General features: G+C 40.7%; 1 protein-coding gene and 1 pseudogene across 2 annotated transcripts; both read right to left on the bottom strand.

The window, feature by feature from the left end:
* Nucleotides 1-3,462: 3,462 nt before the first annotated feature.
* LOC311630271 (putative olfactory receptor 1F2) lies at nt 3,463-4,265 on the bottom strand (annotated as a pseudogene). Its single transcript has one exon. The product of its transcript is annotated as a putative olfactory receptor 1F2 (transcript).
* Nucleotides 4,266-10,727: 6,462 nt separating this feature from the next.
* LOC311630369 (olfactory receptor 1J4-like) lies at nt 10,728-11,732 on the bottom strand (the record flags this gene model as incomplete). Its single annotated transcript, XM_084899283.1, has 1 exon — nt 10,728-11,732. The coding sequence occupies exon 1, from the start codon at nt 11,568-11,570 to the stop codon at nt 10,728-10,730; it is 843 nt and encodes a 280-aa protein (XP_084755409.1). The 5' UTR covers nt 11,571-11,732.
* Nucleotides 11,733-20,971: the final 9,239 nt, after the last annotated feature.

The raw sequence follows: 20,971 nt of genomic DNA, 5'->3' as shown, positions 1-20,971 counted from the left end.
TTTGGCTGGTGATGATTCATTAGTGATCTAGTGACCAGTACTCTTAATTTCATCTGATATTACCAATACTGGTCCAGCAACCCGGCCTTTGGCACACACTATCAATAACTCTGGTCATGGCATTTCACTGCGTCTCAAACTTACAAGGAAGCTCATCAAACTGCTGTCCAGGAGACTCCTAAAAATACCACCATCTGTTCAGATTTGGGATGAGTTCAGATTTGTGGCTCACCCTGAGTTATGGACATTTGAACACCTGGGTTCAAATGTTCAAAATATAATGTTCAAAATATAAAATGTTCAAAATATAAAAATGTTCAAAATATAAAAATATCACTCCCAACAAAACCAACCCAATTGTACCAGCGGTATGAGTTGGATATTATCAGAACTGCGTAGCCACTCTCTTACATTAAAGGACAGAGACTATTCTGGCACTGACTGGTTGTGTTGCCCGGGTATATATTGGGGAGCTGCAAAGGTGATCCAACCTTTGGCGATGGCTTCCACCCAAGTGGTTGGCTCGCTGTACCCCGGTTTCCCTCTGAATACAGGGGAGAATCCACTCACTCCATGGTAACAGATTGCCAACCTCTTTCTCCTTAGGGTCAGATGGATACATTCTGTTTTCCATGAGAACCATTTAGCTGCTGTCTTTGTTCTCTCTATGGGCCTGGGGGGCATGATAGGCGGCACAGCCTGTTGTTACTGGTGTCTCAGATGAGAGAAGTGACCTCCCAATAGAAGGCATCTAGGCCAGGATCCCAACAGGGTGTTGTGAGTTTAGACCTGATGATTCTGCTAATGCATCTTCTTTAGCAAATCACACGGGGACACAGGTGAAAACCCTGAGTAATCCGATCCCCAGCTTGTGGGAGGGGAGATTCATAAATCAGGGATCAGATCCAGGGGCGCTTGGTCGGAGGTGGGGGGGAAAAGTTATTTATGTTGGGAATTATCTTAATTTGTGTTTTCTCTTGCATGTGCCTACATTATTATTGTTGCCTCTCCCTCCAGTGTGGACAGCCGTCAAAGGATCCTCCCTGCATGCTAGTGGCACACTAGCGTGTGTATGGGGGGTGGGGCGTATCAGATTGTGAGAGAGGTCATTGGGCGGGCGTGACCCGGCCTGACCCGAGAGCTGCATCCGGGCCACGGGAGGCTCCGGACCGCCCCTGGCCTAGGGCCGCAGGAGCCATCTTGAAGGATGTGGCCTCGAGAGGAGCTACGCGCTGAGACCACCTGGAAGATGCACAGGACGGACCCCTTTAAAGCGTCAGCGTAAACTCGGAGACTCTGGCGTCTCAGGAGGGACTCGGAGGTGAGTGCCTCGCTGTGACCCTTGCCACCGACCGGAAGTGTGTGGCCCTTTCCCCTCGGCGTTCCGGAATCAGTTTGTGCCCCAACAGGTGGTTTTCTGTTCCTCTCCTCTGGGGCAGCGTTATGGAAGTGGACGGTTTTGTGTGGGGGTGACTTCCCTATCACCCCCACACAAAACCCCCCCCGCCCCCCTTTAAAAAATATATGTATTTGTATTGATTTCAGAGAGGATTGGCTCCCGCATCGGGAATTTATGGAGAAGTTGCAGTTCAAGGTCATGGGCGAGGGACGGAGCGTCCCATTACCCGGAGAGGAAGGGAGAGGGAGATGGAAACATCAATGATGAGAGAGAATCATTGATCAGTTGCCTCCTGCACGCCCCACCGTGGGGATCGAGCCCGCAACCTGGGCCTGGGCCTTGACCAGGAATTGAACTGTGACCTCCTGGTTCATAGGTTGATGCTCAACCACTGAGCCAGTGTGGTCAGGCTCCCTTTCCCTTTTTTTTTTTTTTTTTTTTTTTTTTAATTCTCACTCAAGCCGAAACCGGTTTGGCTCAGTGGATAGAGCGTTGGCATGCAGACTGAAAAGTCCCAGGTTTGATTCTGGTCAGGGGCATGTACCTTGGTTGCGGGCACATCCCCAGTAGGGGATGTGCAAGAGGCAGCTGATCAATGATTCTCTCTCATCGATGTTCTTAACTCTCTATCCCTCTCTCTTCCTCTCTGTAAAAAATTAATAAAATATATTTTAAAAACAATTCTCACCCCAAGATATGTTTTTATTGATTTGAGAGAAAGAGAGAGAGAGGAGAAGGAGAGAGAGAAACGTGGAGTGGTTGCCTCCCATGTGCGCCCCCACCGGGGATGGAACCCGCAACCTTTTGGTGTACAGGGCAATGCTCCTACAGCTGAGCTGCCCAGCCAGAGCTCCCTTTACCTTTCATGAGCATTTCCACCAACATATCTTCCCTAGAAGTAGTTATGCTTTGGCGTTTGTTTAATGTAGGACCTGAGCTGATAACTATCGCCAACAGAAAATTTCCGTGGTTGTGTGCTTTTTGGGTTGTTTCTTTGGTTATTGCTACTTTATACTCCTTGGTGTGTACAAATAATGCTACTGTGAGCAATTCAGGTCCAAGCTTTTGATTGGACCCGTGTTTCTTATTTATATGCCTAGGAATGGAACTGTTGGATCCTGTGGTAACTCTATGCTTAAGTTTTTGGGAAACTACCAAAGTGGCTGTTTTATTTTACGATCTCACCAACATGGCAAGGGTTCACCTTTCTCTCATTTCTTGCCAACATTTTGATATTGTTCACTGTTTTATTATAACCATTCTAGTGAAAGTGAAATGGTATCTCATTGTGATTTTGATATGCATGTTCCTCATGACTAAGGATGTTGAACATTTTTGATGTGCTAAATGGCCATTTGTATTCTTTATTTGGAGAAATGTTTACTTAAATCCTTTGTCCGTATTTATTTATTTTAATGTTATAAAATAAGAACCATTTAATCCATGATATCTATTTAATAGGTTTATGCTGGTCATCCATTTCCTAGGCATGGCAAGTGTCATACGGATGTTTTTTTCTTTGGTCCATTTTAAAATTGGATTATTTGTCTTCTTTTTATTGAGTTGTAAAAGTTCTTTATATATTCTTAATACAAATATCTTATCAGATATATGACTTGCATATATTTTCTACCTTGCATTGGGTTGATAGTCATTCTTTCAATGATATCTTTGAAGCATAAACCCTATTGATTTTGATGACGTCCCATTTATCCACTTTTTCTATTAATGCTTGTGCTTTTGGTGTCATACCTAAGAAGCCATTGTGTAATATAGGTCATAAAAACTTACTGCCATACTTCCCTTCTAAGAGTTGCTTAGTTTTAGTAGTTGCTAGTACATGGAAGTCTATGATCTATTTTGAGTTAATTTTTGTGTGTGATATGAGGTAAAGATACAACTTCATTCTTTTGCCTTTGGATAACCAGTTGTTCCAGCACTAATGGTTAACAACACTGCTCTTTGTCCACTGAGTTGTCCTGGCAGCCTTGTTGAAAATAAATTGACCATAAATGTGAAGGTTTATTTGTAGACTCTTCATTCTATGTCTTTGATCCATATGTCTAGCCTTTTGCCAGTATATACTCAGTATCTGCTGAATAGGAAAAAGAGGGCTGGAAATACACTAGAAAGAGTGTCCCATAGAAAAGAGTGACCACTGACAGGTGAGAGCCACAGGTAGAGAAGACTCTGTGTTTCCCCCCAGCAGAGGGGACCCTAAGGGTAGTGTGGATGATGTGGGCATAAGAGACCAGGACACATGTGAGAGGGATCACACCTGCAAGGGCTGCTTCAGTGAACATCATGGTCTGAAAGATTTGGGTGTCTGAACAGGCCAGTTTGAGGAGTGGGAGAAGACCACAGAAGTGTGGGATGGAATGGGAGGCACAGAAAGAGAACTGAGACATCAGGAGAGTGAGTGAGAAGGCCAGGAGGTGGGAGAAGAGCCAGGATATAGCGACCAGCCCCAGGAAGCGTTGAGGACACATGATCGTGGTGTAGTGTAGAGGAAGACAGATGGCCACATACCGGTCATATGCCATCACAGCCAGCAGGAAGTCATCCAGAAGGGTCAATGCCATGAAGAAGTACATCTGCATGAGACACCCAGCGTGGGAGATGGTGTAGTGCTGGGTCTGGATGGGGACAATGGAGCAGGAGAAGCAGGTGTTGATGAAGGACAGATTGGCCAGGGAGTGTGGAGGTGCTAGTCAGAGTTATGGCCAGGATGATGAGCAGGTTCCCCACCAGGGTGACCAGGTACATGCCCAGGAAGAGTCTGAACAGGGAGGGGCTGTTGCTCTGGGTGTTCAGAGAAGCTCAGGAGCAGGAAGTCAGAGACACTGGTTTGGTTTCTAATCCTCATTTAAAGTAAAACATTTGGAGGAAAATCTTGCTTAAATATACATAGACTCCAAAAAGTTATATCATTCAAAGTCTTTCATCTGTTCTCTGCATTCTTTTCAGAGGTCACAGAGACGCACTGATGTTTCTTGGCAGCAGGCTTGTAAACATGTACAGAGGTGAGGTCTATGGACAATGATAATGGGAGATCCTGTTGAGTGTGACCTTCACATTTTAGCTCTCTAGTATGTTGTCCTGTAGATCAGCTGGAAGAGGTCCAACTGGAGATTAGATGGGAAGAAACTTCCGAAGTTTTAGTCTTTTCCACCTGCCCCTTTTCCAATAGGCAAGCTATCAATTTCATAGGCTTGTGAAATCTGAATAATAAGATATCTGGCCTGGCTGGCTTGGCTCAGTGGATAGAGCTTCGGCCTGCAGACCTAAGCATTCTGGGCTCGATTCTGGTCAAGGGCACATAACTCGGTTGCAGGCTCCTCCCTGCCCCGGGCCCTGGTCATGGCACATGCAGAAGGCAACCAATTGATGTGTTTCTCTCACATCAATATTTCTATCTTACTCTATGTTTTCTACTCTCTTAAAAAAAAATCAATAGAAAATACCCTTGGGTGAAGATTAAAAAAAAAAAAAAAAAGATATCCTGGAGATATGTATTTACTAGAAAATTATTAAGCACAGGTTTTTCTCTCTGTGTCTCTGTTTCTGTTTCTTTCCCTCTCTCTTTCTGTTGCTCTGTCTCGTGTAAGGTTAGAAAAGGCATAACTAATTACATAGATAAGTCATAGTTGAGACTCAGATATTCTGGGTATGATGGGAGTATCTTCCCTCTTTTCCTTTGAAGATCCATGAAATGATAAGGATAATACAGAACTAGAACTATTTTTTATTAAATGCTGGTCTGATACTAGTTTTTTCCCTGCTATTGTCTTTTCTTGATGGCGTTAACAAAAGGAGGATGCTTTCTGGAGTGATCAAACAATCCTCTGTGTTTACTCAGGACTTCCTTGCGTTTAAAATGGAACATCCCGCCGGGACCGGTTTGGCTCAGTGGATAGAGCGTCGGCCTGCGGACTGAAAGGTCCCGGGTTCGATTCCGGGCAAGGGCATGTACCTTGGTTGCGGGCACATCCCCAGTGGGTGGTGTGCAAGAGGCAGCTGATCGATGATTCTCTCTCATCGATGTTCCTAACTTTCTATCCCTCTCTCTTCATCTCTGTGAAAAATCAATAAAATATATTTAAAAAAAAAAAAAAATAAAAAAATAAAATGGAACATCCCTCAGCCCTAGGTAACCTGGACACTTGGTTACCATCTGTGGGAAATAGGACTTTGAAAACCGTTTAAGTTTCATATATAGAATTGTAAGTGCCATTGTCATCAATGTCATCATCATGATGCTCGGGTGGCAAAGGCTCTGACCTGGTGGTACCAATATAAAGTATTCACTTTGATATGTGCAGACCCAGGTTTGAGTCCTAGAAAATACTTTACTTACCAGCAAATAAGTAGAAATAAACGAATTGAACATATTTGATATAGGGTGGGTCACACAATCATTGTCTTCAAATTCCTATAGTTCTGTATGTGGAAAAAGTGAACAAATGTTCTCTGGGATATGAGAGGGTAGAGATATGGCTCATCTATAAAAATATGCTGAGGTCATAAGGAATTCTCTGTAAATATTTATTGGTGATTTTTATATGACAAAATTATTGTAAATGTGGTGGCTAACTGGTGATTCTTCTAATTAATTCTTCTACTAGTAACCTGGTGCATGAAATTCATGCACATTACAAGGGAATTAATTAGAGGAAATATTTTAATATTGCTCTTTGCCCTTGCTCTGTAATAAAAGTGTCAGAGATGAAAGAAAATTAGTAAAATGTATATGAAAATCTTCCTCCTGTCAGAGTCTGGGATATGCCATGGGAACCAAAGTCAAGTCCCCCCCTCCCCCCCCGCCCCCCCTCCCCCACGTGCGCCTCAAAATTGTGTGAGACCCAGAACCAGCCAGCCCCACCTTCACTGGGCTAGATCTAGACCTGGCTGGTCAAGCCCCACTGGGTAGGGGGCATGGCCTCAGATTGCCTGGCCTGGTGCTGGGACAGGGGTCATGGCCTGGGGCCCTCTGGTCTGGGATGGGGGGTGTGTGCCTTGAGGTCCCCATCAAGCCCTGCCAGGTAGGGGGCGTGGCCTGAGTTCCCCTGTCAAACCTCACCAGGCAGGGGATGGAATCTCAAGTCCCCTGGCACAGGGCAGGGTGCGTGGCCTGAGGTCCTCCACCCTGAGCTTGGGCAGGGGGCATGCTTTAAGGCCCCTATCAAGCCCTGCCAGACGGGGGGCTAGGTCTGAAGTTGCCCGGGCCGGGGCTGGGGGTACAGCCTGAGGTCCCCCATCAAGCCTTGCCTGATGGGGGCGTGGCCCAAGGTCCCCTGTCAAGCTTCACCAGGTGGGGGCGCAGCCGCAGGTCCCCTTCCCAGGCCCAGCACCATACAGCCTCAGGTCCCTGTTGGTTGCTTGTTAAGGCTCCTTATGGGAACTCAGCCTCCGCTGTGGGCACAGCCATCTTGACCATTATGGTGTGGCAGTCAATTTGCATTTCCCCTCTTTATTAGATAAGATGTTTATTAGGTGTATTCTCCTATAAGAAGGGACTTACCCTATTTCCCACTTTATTTATTTAACTTTATTTTTTATTTTTTGGTATCATTATAGTCTCATGGACACTTCCTTATTCTCTTGAGTTATAACCCATTACCATTATTTATTTTGTAGCTTTAAGCATTTTCATTGGTTGCAAGGATTCTAAATGATCTCAGAGAAGCCAACTAGGAGATGTTGGTATACAGACTATGAATAAAAAAATAAATTGCAAACTGTTTATATATTTTAAAACCCATGAGTTTGAATTGATATCTCCAACTCTAGTTTGACACCATAGTGTTTTCCAGCCTCTCCTTTTCCATCTTCAGAGCTCCTTTTCCTGAGAGTGAGAGTTACGATCTTTTTCTCAGTGTTGACTTATTTGCTGAATCTTTGGATACATGGTGAGTTGTTTCAGAATCTTGAACTCACACTACAGTTAATAACATACCACAGCTTAAAACTTTGTTTTGAGGTTTTTCTTTTTTCTTTTTTTAAATTGTGAAAGTATATAGATAAAATTCTGGATTCAAGAACTACTTAGATTATTTATTTTATTTTCCCTTTCAGTGTAATTATGATGTTAATTTAAATTTTGTTATTTTCATTTGATTTGTTTTATTCTATTTTGCTTTACTAGCCACCTTTTCTATTCATGTTTTGCTTGCAAAAGCAACATAGTCAAAACTACATAAATAATTCTCCCCATCTCCCCATCACTTTTGCCCCAATTCCTGTACATAAAAAATCCTATTAGTTTCTGATTTATTCTTTCTGTGCTTCTTTTTGCTCAAATGGACAGACATATGGACATTTTATTTCCTTTACTTGAGAGGTAGCATGCTATAAATGCTCTTTTACACATTGCATTTTTTCATTTAGCAATATATCTTAATATTTCTTTGTATTAATAGATATCCTTGTTCTTATTTATTTTTAAAAATATATATTTTATTGATTTTTACAGAGAGGAAGAGAGAGGGATAGAGAGTGAGCAACATCAATGAGAGTCATCAATCAGCTGCCTCTTGCACACCCCCTACTGGGGATATGCCCGCAACCAAGGTACATGCCCTTGACTGGAATTGAACCCGGAACTTTTCAGTCTGCAGGCCGACACTCTATCTACTGAGCCAAACCGGTATCGGCATTTCTTATTTTTTTACAGTTGCAAGTTACTCAATTGATGTTCTATAGAGACTATTTTAGTGATTATAAAATGAGATATTGCTGATGAGTGTCCTAAATGGTTCAAATGGCTAAAGTGGTAAATTTTATTTTATTTTATTTTATTTTATTTTATTTTATTTTATTTTATTTTATTTTTTTTATATTTTAAGATGTTTTTATTGATTTCAGAGAAAGTAAGGGAGAGCAAGATAGAAATATCAATGATTAAAGAGATTCATTGATTGGTTGCCTCTTGCACACCCTTTACTGGGATTGAGCCTGAAACCTGGGAATGTGTCCTGCCTGGGAATAGAACTGCCCTGGTTCAAGGGTTGATGCTCAACCACTGAGACACACCGCTGGGCAGGATATAGTTTTTGTTTTGTTTTTTATTTTTTATTTTTTATTTTTTATTTTTTTTATTTTTTTATTTTTTATTTTATTTATTTACTTTTTTTTTTTAAATCAATCTTTATTGTTCATATTATTACAAAGGTTCCTCATTTCTTCCCCCCTTCACCAGGTTCCCACCCCACCCTCTGCCCCCTCCCCCATCCCCCATTGTCCTCATCCATAGGTGCACAGTTTATGTTCAGTCTCTTCCTCCCTCCCTTTCCCCGATAGTAAATCCCTTTTCAGATAGTAAATCTGTTACTTAGCATTTTCTCATATCAATAATACCTCCACATGCCCAATGATACACTTCCCACAAAAGACATTTCCAAATAGGTCAACCAGCCTCATCCAGGCCCCACCCAAGGCACTCTAAAGTGGTAAATTTTATATTTTGTATATCAAACTACAATGAAAAATTAAAGGGAGTGTAAGAAATGATCTCTTAAGAGCACAGGGGAGAATTATAAAACAATAATAATAATGTATGATTAAGTTAATGCAGACAGTCCTTAGGTTACGTTGGACTGGACATATGTCGTTTTGTGGTTATGTTGCCATCTCCCATTTATTTATATATAAAAAAAGTCCTGCCATTTCGACGTATGTACATATGTGCTTTATGTTTTTGATTATTTATTTACCACAAGTAAAGATTAGAATTGTTATTTAAATTTTTTTTTTTTTTTTTTTTTTTTTTTTTTTTTTTTTACTGTTTCACTTCATTACTGCTGTGTATGTGCTCCACGTGAGTGATGTAGGTGCTTATGTAGGTGGGTTCTGACTTATGGTGAAAATCACATTATGTCGCACCATAGGAGTGGAGCTCAGATGTAGTCCAAGGACCTACTGTAGAGGGAAATGGATTAAAATATATATTTAGTCAAAAGGGAGGAAGACAAGATAGAATATATGTGAAACATGTATCAAATAAAAAACATAGTTACATGGAAAATATAAATTAAAATGTATTATGATTACATTAGATGTCAAAAGATAAAATTCTCCAGAAATACAATAATTGTTGTTCTACATAAAATGAGCAATATCCAGCATTACATTGTTAATAATGGAAACCTCCGAGATATAAGGAAAAAGAAAAGTTTCAAGTGATGGAAAAATATACAATTTAAACTCTAACTGCAAGAAAGCTCCATTTTACTACCTATTCTATATTAGTATCTATATCTCTATCTGTATATTTATACCTATACCGGAGGCCCAGTGCATGAAATTTGGGTACAGGGGTGGGGTGTGTGTCCCCCAATCTGGGACCCCTTGAGGAATGTCTAACTGTCCTCTCACAATCCAGGACTGCAGGCTCCCAACCACTCGCCTGCCTGCCTGCCTGATTGCCCCTATCATTTCTGCCTGCCAGCCTGATCACCCTTTAATCATTCCTCTGCCAGCCTGATTGATTCCTAACTTCCCTCCCCTGCTGGCTTGGTCGCCCCTAACTACCCTCCCCCATGGGGGTAGCCATTTTTGACTACAAGGGGGTAGCCATCTTGTGTGTTGGAATGATGGTCAATTTGCATATTACCTCTTCATTATACAGGATGTCTGTTCGTATATCTGTAAGTGTACCTATATCTATAGCAATAGATATAAAGTACCTATACTAATATTGGAAGTAGATGAGTGGTTAAAGTAAAGCCCATTTCTAGAAATACCTCCTAATTATAAATGCAGTGGTATGATTTTATATGTATTTTTAAAATGTTTGGCTCTCTTTTTAAAAAAGCCTTATTTTGTAGCATATGCCATTTTTCATAGTGTAATTTTTCTTATCATGGCTGATTGCAATCTACCAACATGATGTCACTGAATGTCAGTTGGGAAGAGATTCTCACAATCAATTTGAAGCTATCAAAAGCCAGCATCAAAGAATAAGGTAAAAAAAATTTCACCAGAAGAAAATCATGAAGCTAAATCAGTATGTCATTGATAACATAGTATAAAAAAATAAATAAGCAAGACACATCTCAAAGGAGAAAAAGACAAATCCACAACTATAATTGTGCAATATATTTTGCATAAGATTTTGCATATATCTTATGAGGTGATGAACAAGCAACAATTACTAATTGGGACTATAACATTACTAACAATCCATGTAGCAAACTTGACCTAGTTTACATATTAACCACACTGTACATGACAACAGAATGGATATTCTATTAAAATTATATGGAGATGTGGACTATTTAGTAATTTTAGGAGATATATTTCCATGTGTTCCTGACTGCAATAAGAGGATTTAATATTGCCACTTAAAGAACTTAACCCTATTGACACATATGCCTAAGGCCTGTTTTATATCTCTGTTCCTCAGGCTGTAGATGAAGGGGTTCAGCATGGGGGTAATTACCGTATACATGATCGAGGCAATTATGTCTTTGTAACTCCATGTTGAGGAGAAAAAGTAAACACCTACAGCTGTCCCATAGTATAACAACACCACAGAGAGATGGGAGCCACAGGTAGACAAGGCTTTATAGAGTCTCTTAGTGGAGGGGACCCTCAATATGAGGGTCCCTATACGGATATAGGAGCCCAAAATTACACCAAAACACAAAAATAAAATCATCCCTCCCTCGGTGAATATGGCCAGCTCATTGAGGGAGGTGTCCGAACAGCTTAGCTTCAGGAGTGCAGCAAGGTCACAGAAGTAGTGAATGATGGTATTGTCAGCACAGAAAGACAGTTGGACCAAGAGGAGGGTGTTCAAAAGGGCAATGCCACAGGAGAGAATCCAGGAGCCACCCACCAGCAGCACACACAGCCCCTCCCTCATGATGGTGGTGTAGTGCAGAGGCTGACAGATGGCCACATACCTGTCATATGCCATCACAGCCAGAAGACAATTGTCAAGAGAACCAAAAAACATGAAAAAATACATTTGAGAAATGCATCCCACATAGGAGATGGATTGTTGCTGAGTCTGCATGTTCATGAGCATCTTAAGGACAGTGACAGAGGAAAGAGAAATGTCAGAGAAGGCCAAGTGGCTGAGGAAGAAGTACATGGGCGTGTGCAGGCGGGAGTCCAGCCTGATGAGCAGGATGATGAGCAGGTTGCCCAGCACCGTGGTCAGGTACATGCCCAGGAACAGGGTGAAGAACACGCCCTGCTGCCCTGGTGGGATGGGGAGCCCCAGGAGGAGGAACTGGGACACGCTGCTCTGGTTCTCAGGCTCATGCTGCTCCTCTGTCTGCTGGGGATGAAGAAGGGTTGGGAGTCTCAGGCACCTAGAAAGGATGAACAGGACATCTCATCTCATACTGTCATTATTGGGAAAACCATTCATTTTTAAACACTTAAATATTAATTTCTCACACCTGTGGATGTGTGTCTCTTTCCTCTCTCCCAGTCTCGCTCCAGGAACACATTGAGCCTCCTAAGTAGTCACAAGACTTCATCAGAAGTAAGAGGGGTTTGATGTTTACTCAGGTATTACCTTTAACATCACATCTGTGTCAGAACCTCTACTAAGGACTGAAATGCAGCAGTAAATAAGAATGCAATGTGCCCACTCCTATGAGTTTACATCTTGATGAGCATGGTGGGATCATTTCTACTCCAGGCCAGAGCCAAACCATAATCATTCACTGTGGCAGGAATGGAAGGTCAGAGCCTGCAACGTGGTGTTGGTTGTTTCTGCCTGAAAGTAATGTGAGACTCCAGTGCTGAGTGGGCATGGTTGGAGCATTGTCAGACTTCCTGTGAACCTGCCTGCTCCCATTGACCCTCAGCTGTAACTCAGGGACACTCTGGAAATGGGTGGCCACTGAAACCCACTTGATGCCGGAATATCTTCAAAACCAGAATTGTCCACCACGTGTCTTTCAAAATAACGCTGAACATTTAGGCGAACATTTAGGTATCAGGCTAAGGACTTTACCTACATTTCCTAATCAAATCCATTCATCAGCCTTACATTCCCAGGTTTTAAAACCTCTTCACAGCTTCTCTAAGGATTTGTATTCTTTGACCTATTTTAGTTTTTAAGAAATAGAAACATAAATGACACAAATTCTGCAGGCTCACAGCAGTACAGCAGGGACAGAATGGCACACAAATACATGTGTGTGTATTAATATCTATTATATATGTAATATGAAATGTTTATAATTTGATATATATGTATTACCATTTTCTATAAATTAGAAATCACCAAGTGTTAGCTACTTCATGGAGTTCAGTCTAATATGTCTGTGTGATCAGAAACCATGCTTTGTTTTTTCTTTTAAAAAATATATTTTATTGATTTTTTTACAAAGAAGGGAGAGGGATAGAGTCAGAAACATTGATGAGAGAGAAACATCCATCAGCTGTCCCCTGCACACTTTCCACTGGGGATGTGCCTGCAACTAAGGTACATGCCCTTGACCGGAATTGAACCAGGGACCCTTCAGCCCACAGGCCAGTACTCTAGCCACTGAGCCAAACAGGCCAGGGCAGAAACCATTGTCTTAACTGTTACCCAGGGAAACTTCCCTTTTCTTGCTTAGGAGCCAAGCACAATATATTATTTTAGAGCTGTGAGGACCCAGAGTTGTCCAAAATGTGTTTTTATTCCCTTTACTAGTTAATTTTATTCCTTCATGTTTATTTACTTTCCAACTGACAAAAACCTCTCAAATACATTAAGATCTATTTATGAAATAACTATTTACTGAGAATGTCTGCAAGATTCATTAAACTTGTGTCATTCTTTCCATTTTATATATGTGAAAGTTAGACCAATGTTTTATATAACCTCCCCAAGATCTCATCACTATATAATGCTAATTCTGCCCTTTACACATCATGATGCCTGGAGTTTATGGTTAGTTTGTTTGTTTCCATGGTATGTTTAGTAAAAATAAAGAAAAGGTTGGAAAATTCTGAGCAACTCAGTCACACTCAGGTTCATAAAAATAATAGCAAATCAATTTCAAGAGACAGGGTGTTGCTTAGAATTTGAGTATCTTAGGTAATGGTGCCCTGAAGGAGAACACTTTAGGAAACACTTGAATCATGGATACACTACACACACACACTCACACACACACTGCTGATTGGAGAATGTAAGTCACCCCTGACCAAATTTCCATAGTAAAGGAAGAACTGCCAATATGTGGTTCAACTCATAAACAATCATATGCATACATACAAGTCAGAATTAACACAAAGTTGGACATACACAACCTACAATAATACACCTCTCACCCCAAAACATACTAACAATCTTCATCAACACACATGCTTCATGGTGCACCTGATGAACACTCAAATCACCACATATACATAACTTAAATATTACATCATACAAGAGTACAAACAATTCAGTAATCTTATAAGAAACACACATCACAACACATATGCACACCCAACCACACTCACTACAACAAACAGTATACACTCTCCTATTAATGAGTGTGTTAATGAAACTTTCCTCCTTCTTACCTTCCCCTTGCAGTCAGCATGGAACAGTTAAGCCTATTCAGTTTACAGGCACAGTCATTAAACCACCACCAACACTCATGCATACAGTCATACACATGTGTCACACACACACAGAGAAAATCAATAACATAATTTCCAGCTCTCATATACGAGAGTGTCGCCCACAGGCACAGCTCACATGTGCACAACACACTGCTGAGCAGAGGTCTGAGCTCTTTCTGAGCTGATTTTGGTTCTTGATGAGGCAGGCATCTTCTTGTCCAGCAGCAGAGATAACAGTCTCACTCCCAATGCTCAGCTGTGATACCAGTATTTACAATCACAAACATGAAGCAGGAGTCCCTAATCACATCCAGGAGGCTGATAACTTGGTCTACATATGCTGAAATGAGACTGTGAGTCAGATTCAAAGCACATACACAACTATCAAACAGCGCATATACAAGTGTACACAATACACACACAGGGTCATGGACACATTGTCTCACACATGAACCCACTAGCACACAGGCAGATCCATCGCCAAGGGCAGATTTCCAGCTCCTCTCACCTGGGCTCATCATCGGTGAGTTCAGACACCTTCTGCTCCAGACTGTTGCCCATCTCCTCAGGTTTTCTTCAGGAGACCTCACATCCAGACACACAGAAGCAACATCTGGTACCTTGGCACTTCTACAGACTTTCCTTTTCCTTAACCAGCTCCAGAGAAATGAGTCCATGATAACACTTAACTGTTAATGAGAGACTCTAACCAGGTCCCCAAGCTTGTGGCTGATTTCTGACTGCCCTTTGGGAGCCCAGAAAAGAGTAAGAGGGACTGGAGTCCTGGGGGACAGTGTCCCTGATTCCAGTCATGCCCTGAACTCTTTTGTTCTTGAGCATTGCTCCAGCTGGGAAAAAAGATTTTTCAACTTTCTATTTTGAAATGATTTTAAAAAATAGAGAAGTTGTAATAATGATATTAAGAATTCCTGGTCAATCTTTAGGCAATTCCCCAATGGTTAATATTGTACTATGTTTACCTTCTCTGTGTGTGTATGTATGTATGTATGTATGTATGTATGTATGTATGTATGTACTAGTATGTTTGTATGTATATTTCAGGCTTAGATTTATACCAGTACATATCAGAATGCATATGATAATGTTTGCAAAGTTACTGTTTTTACTCTTTTTTTAAAACAAATTTTCTAAAACAGTTTAATGTTGAAAGTATTACATATGTCTCCCCTTTCCCCCAATTAACCCTTCTAGCCTGCCCCACTCCCTACCCCAGAACTTCACCATATATTATCTAGATCCACTGATTATGCATACATGCATACAATTATTTTGTTGATCTCTTTCCACCTGCTCACCCATGTTTGCCTTCCCTTTGAGATTTGACAGTATGTTCCATGCCTCTATGTTGCTGGATCATTTTATTCATCAGTTTATTTTATTCATTAGATTCCACATTTAAGTGAGATTATGTGATATTTGTCTTTCTCTGACTGGCTTTTTGCTTGTAATACTCTTCAGGTCTCTTTATGCTGTCTCAAAGGGTAAAAGGTCATTTTTTACAGCTGCGTAGTATTCCATGGTATATATGTACCACAGCTTTTTTATCCACTCATCTACTGGTGCGCTGTTTCTGGATCTTAGCTATTGTGAATTGTGTTGCTATGAACATAGGGGTGCATATATTCTTTTTGATTGGTGTTTTTTTTTTTTTTTTTTTTTTTTTTTTTAAGAATATATTCCTAGAAGTGGAATTGCAGGGTCAAATGACAGTTCCATATTTAATTTTTTGAAGAAACTCCATACTGTTTTCCATAACAACTGCACCAATCTGCATTCCCATCAGCAGTGTATTAGGGTTCTCCAGCAGTGTATTAGGGTTCTTATTCTCCACAGCCTCACCAGCACTTGTCATTTGTTGATATGTTGACAGTAGCCATTCTGATAGGTGTAAGGTGATACCTCATTGTAGTCTGAATTTGCATCTCATCTTTCTGAAGATCAGTGACTTTGACCATTTTTTCATATGTCTCTTGGCTATCTCTGTGTCCTCTTTAGAAAAGAATCTATTTAGATTCTTTGCCCATTTTTAATTGGATTGTTTGTCTTCTTTTGTTTAATTGTATGAGTTCCTTATATATTTTTTTGGATATTAATCTTTTATTGGATGTATCATTGGCAAATATATTTTCCCATACAGTAGGCTCCTTTTTCTTTTCCCCCCCTTTATTAAGGTATTACAAATGTGTCCTTAACCCCCCATTTCCTCCTGATTCCCCCAATCCCACCCTCACTCCCTGTTGTCTGTACCCATTGCTTATGGTTGATATCTCCCCCTTACCCTTTCCCTCCCCTACCTTCCCTCTGAGGTTTGAGCATCTGACCAATGCTTCTCTGTCTCTGGATCTGTTATTGTTCATAGGTTTATGTTGTTCATTATAATCCACAAATGAATGAGATCATGTGATATTTACCTTTCTCTGACTGACTTATTTCACTTAGTATAATGCTCTCCAGCTCCATCCATGCTGTTGCAAATGGTAGGAGCTCCTTCCTTTATTTATTTATTTATTTATTTATTTATTTATTTATTTATTTATTTTTTACATATTTTCTTGATTTTTTTTTATTGCCCCCCTCCCTCCCTCCCACACATCCCCTCCCTCCCCATAGTTTTATGTCCATTGGTTGTACTTATATGCATTTATACAAGTCCTTCGGTTGATCTATTATCTCCCCCTGATATCCCTACCCTCCCCACTGTAATATGGAGCTCCTTCCTTTTTACAGCAGCATATATTCCATTGTGTAGATGTATGAAAGTTTTTTAATCCACTCATCTGCTGATAGCACTTAGGCTGATTCCAAATCTTAGCTATTGTAAATTGTGCTGCTATGAACATAAGGGTGCATATTTCCTTTCTGATTGGTGTTTCTAATTTCTTGGTATGTATTCCTAGAAGTGGTATCACTGGGTCAATGGGAGTTCCATTTTTAGTTTTTTTGAGGAAATTCCATATTGTGAGGCTAATTAGTTGGTCAAGACTAAAGAGGATCAGTAATCAAACTGCCAGTGAAGACAGAGAAAGGAGAGAGGTAGGTCAAGGAGGTAGGAAAGATAAAATCAGAGGAAACGGTAGAGTCCAGAAGAAAAATATTGGATATGTAAGATACTTTCTGGCAAATGGAAAGAGCTATTTAACTAACCAAAAGTTGGATTGCTTTCCTTGTTATTATCATTTTATAAGTGCCAGGGCCTCCTTCATCTTGGAAATATTTATTATTTTAGTGTAGTCAAAGACAGGAAGTGTAGTTTCTTAAACCAATTTCAGTGGTGTAAATTTTGACCAACACTTATATATAGGTTATAAAACACTTTTTTCCCCCTATCCTTTTGTACAAAATCACCACAATTTTAGTTCCTTCTCAACTCAGTGCCAAACCAGGCTTATCTTATAATCGAAACTTTTCCCCAGACAAATAGACTAAATCCATTTGTCATGCACCTTCTGCCCCATGTCCCTGAAGGCCCCTCTCACCTTTTCCTTTTGATTCTATACTCATGAAACTGAAGACTGATATTGTAATAGACATAACGGCTCTTGGACATTTTCCTCATCTCCAGCATTGATTGGTCAGCAGACAAATACCTAGTAAAATAGACAAGTTCTATATATCAACTATAGAAAAAAATCAAGAGTGTACAGAGATAAAGTACAATAGTTTAAGTTCTTGAATGGTACAACTTGTGAATTTAAGAAAATGCAAGTTGGAGAACTGACAGTGGCTTAATTGTAGAACATCTTAATTGTAGAGGGATATAATGACTAATAACTATTGAGTAATAGTTATTAGTCATTATATCCCTCTCCCTATATTGGTTGGAGACAGAACCTCATTCTATCTTATAGAGAATAAAAGCATCCATGTTTCTCTCCCAACTTCCCTGTGAACTAGAACATGGGCGAGTGATCAAGACTTGGCCAATCACCCGTACCACCTTATTTGAATCTGGATGTGTTTGTGCAAAGAATAAGAACTGGGCAGTTCTTTCTGGAGGTGATCGTATCTGGTCTTCAAGCCTCCAAGAGTTATGCCCAGTGACTGTTGCTGGTAACTATTGTGGTGGGGGTACAAGTGGTAATGAGCAGTATGGTGATTACAGCATTGAGCTCATCAGACCAATCTGAGATATGATTTTGTCTGTGTTTCTTTTCCATTTTATTGAGCCCCGTTGCTTAGTCTTGGAAAATCCACGTACATTTTCAATAACCATATTACCTTCACAAACCAATGAGAATTGGTTTCTTTTCCTTGCATGTAAGTAACTCTGAGCATTAGAACCTGGGTGTTTAATGACAGGTCCAGAAAACAACCTCAACTATAACCAAAGCCATGTTATTGTTTTGCACTAAATACATAATTTCATGTGCTTTGGGTTTAAGGGAAACCTCTGGACAATATCCAATAAGAAAATCTGTAAAATGTGCTTAATATAGATACTTCTAGGAAGTTCTAAAAGAAAAACATACAAGGGACAAAACTTTCCCCAGAATCACAGATAAAATTTGGAACAGTGTTTTGGGGTTTCATCTAAAGAAAGAAATCCATGATCTGCTCCTCCATTTCCTGAAGGCTCTCTTGACATCCCCATTTCTCAGGCTGTAAATGAAGGGGTTCATCATGGGGGTTACCACTGTGTATAGCCTGAGATTGCCTGGGCCGGGGAGTGGGGTGCAGCCTGAGGTTCCCAATCAATCCTTGCTGGGTGGGGTACACCGCCCGAGGTCCCCTGTCAAGCCCCTCAGGCGGGGGGTGCAGCGTCAGGTCCCCCGCCCTGGCCCAGCCTCAGGTCCCTGCTGATTGTTCATTAAGGCTCCTTACGGGAAACTCAGCCTCCGCCGTGGGCATAGCCATCTTGACCGTTATAGCATGGCAGTCAATATGCATTTACCCTCTTTATTAGATAAGATGTTTATTAAGAGTATTCTCCTATAAGAAGGGTCTTACCCAATTTCCCACTTTATTTAAATTTTTTCCATATCATTATGATCTCATGGACACTTACTTATTCTCTTGAGTTATAACCCATTACCATTATTTATTTTGTAGCTTTAAGTGTTTTCATTGGTTGCAAGGATTCTAAATGATCTCAGAAAAGCCAACTAGGAAATACTGATAACAGAAACAAAAGGAGTAAAAACTAGAAACTAAGAAACTGAAGGAAAGTTTACCCACAGGAGGTGGGTCAGGAGTGGGACACAAATAATGAGGGTGGGGCAATATAGATGTTGGTATACAGACTATGAATAAAAAAATAAATTGCAACTGTTTATATATTTTAAAACCCATGAGTTTGAATTGATATCTCCAACTCTAGTTTGACACCATAGTGTTTTCCAGCCTCTCCTTTTCCATGTTCAGAGCTCCTTTCCCTGAGAGTGAGAGTCACGATCTTTTCCTCAGTGTTGACTTATTTGCTGAATCTTTGGATACATGGGGGGTTGTTTCAGAATCTTGAACTCACACCACAGTTAATAACATACCACAGCTTAAAACTTTGTTTTGAGGTTTTTTTTTTTTGTTTATTTTAATTGTGAAAATACAATATATAGACAAAATTCTGGGTTCAAGAACTACTTAGGTTATTTATTTTATTTTCCCTTTCAGTGTAATTATGATGTTAATTTAAATTTTGTTATTTTCATTTGATTTATTTTGTTCTATTTTGCTTTACTAACCATCTTTTCTATTCATGTTTTGCTTGCAAAAGGCAACATAGTTAAAACTACGTAAATAATTCTTCCCATCTCCCCATCATTTCTGCCCCAATTCCTGTACATAAAAAATCCTATTAGTTTCTGATTTATTCTTCCTATGCTTCTTTTTGCACAAATGGGCATACAGATGGATATTTTATTTCCCTTCATTTTACATGAGAGGTAGCATGCTATAAATGCTCTTTTACAAATTGCATTTTTCCCCCCATTTAGCATTATATCTTAACTAAAAGCCCGGTGCACGAAATTTGTGCATGGGAGAGGGGGGATGGTGTTCCTCAGCTCAGCCTGCACCCTCTCCAATCTGGGACCCCTCAAGGGATGTCAGGTGACTGGGCTGATCAAGGGCAGGCACCACCCCATTACTTTGCTGCTGCAGCCATTGCCAGCCACACAGACTCTAGTCCCTTCACTGTGAAAAAATGACAACTTTCTTTAGGCATTTTCAAGATGTATCTTTTATAGGATATGACATTTCTTTCTCTCTCTCTCTCTTTTTTTTTTTAAAATTCTCATCTGAGGATATGTTTCCATTGATTTTTAGAGAGTGTGGAATAGAGAGGGAGAGACAGAGTTAAACATCAATGTGAGAGGGACACTTTGACTGGTTGCCTCCTGCATGATCCCTGACCTGCATGAGCCAGGGAGGAGCCTGTAACCTAGATACATGCCCTTGATCAGAATCAAACCCAGACCCTGTGGTCAGCAGGCCAAGGCTCTATCCACTGAGCCAAATCAGTTAGGGCAGGATATGACATTTCTTAGCCCCATCCAGTAGCGGACATTCTTTTTTTCCTCCAGGAGTGTGGTGGAAAAACCCTAGGTCACCTTCTTGGATTCTTATAACCCAAGTAACCAAGAACATTGCAAGTGGCGGCCTATAGGGAGCTCAGCCAGTAAGCTGTCAGAAAAGCTGTTTACTCTCAAACTGATTTGGCTCAGTGGATAGACCATGGGCCTGCAGACTGAAGGGTCCCAGGTTTGATTCCTGTTAAGGGCATGTACCTTGGTTGGAGCCACCTCCCCCCCCCCTCACCCCCCCCCCCAGTGAGGAATGTGCAGGAGGCAGCTAATTGATGTTTCTCATTGATATTTCCGAATACCTATCCCTTTCTCTTTTCTCCGTTGAAAAAAAAATCAATAAAAAAAATATATATTTTAAAAAGGTGTTTCCTCTGCAGCTCATGCAGCCCCTGCATTGTGTCCACTGGGCTAGGGGCATGGCCCTGCCACCCAGTGGTGGCCACCAGGGACTTCACACACCCCAGAGGCC

Source organism: Pipistrellus hanaki, assembly GCF_964339955.1.
Source record: "Pipistrellus hanaki genome assembly, chromosome: 11".
Classification (NCBI taxonomy): Eukaryota; Metazoa; Chordata; class Mammalia; order Chiroptera; family Vespertilionidae; genus Pipistrellus; species Pipistrellus hanaki.
Note: the sequence above shows the minus strand (reverse complement) of the source record. Positions and strands in the feature narration are given on the sequence as shown.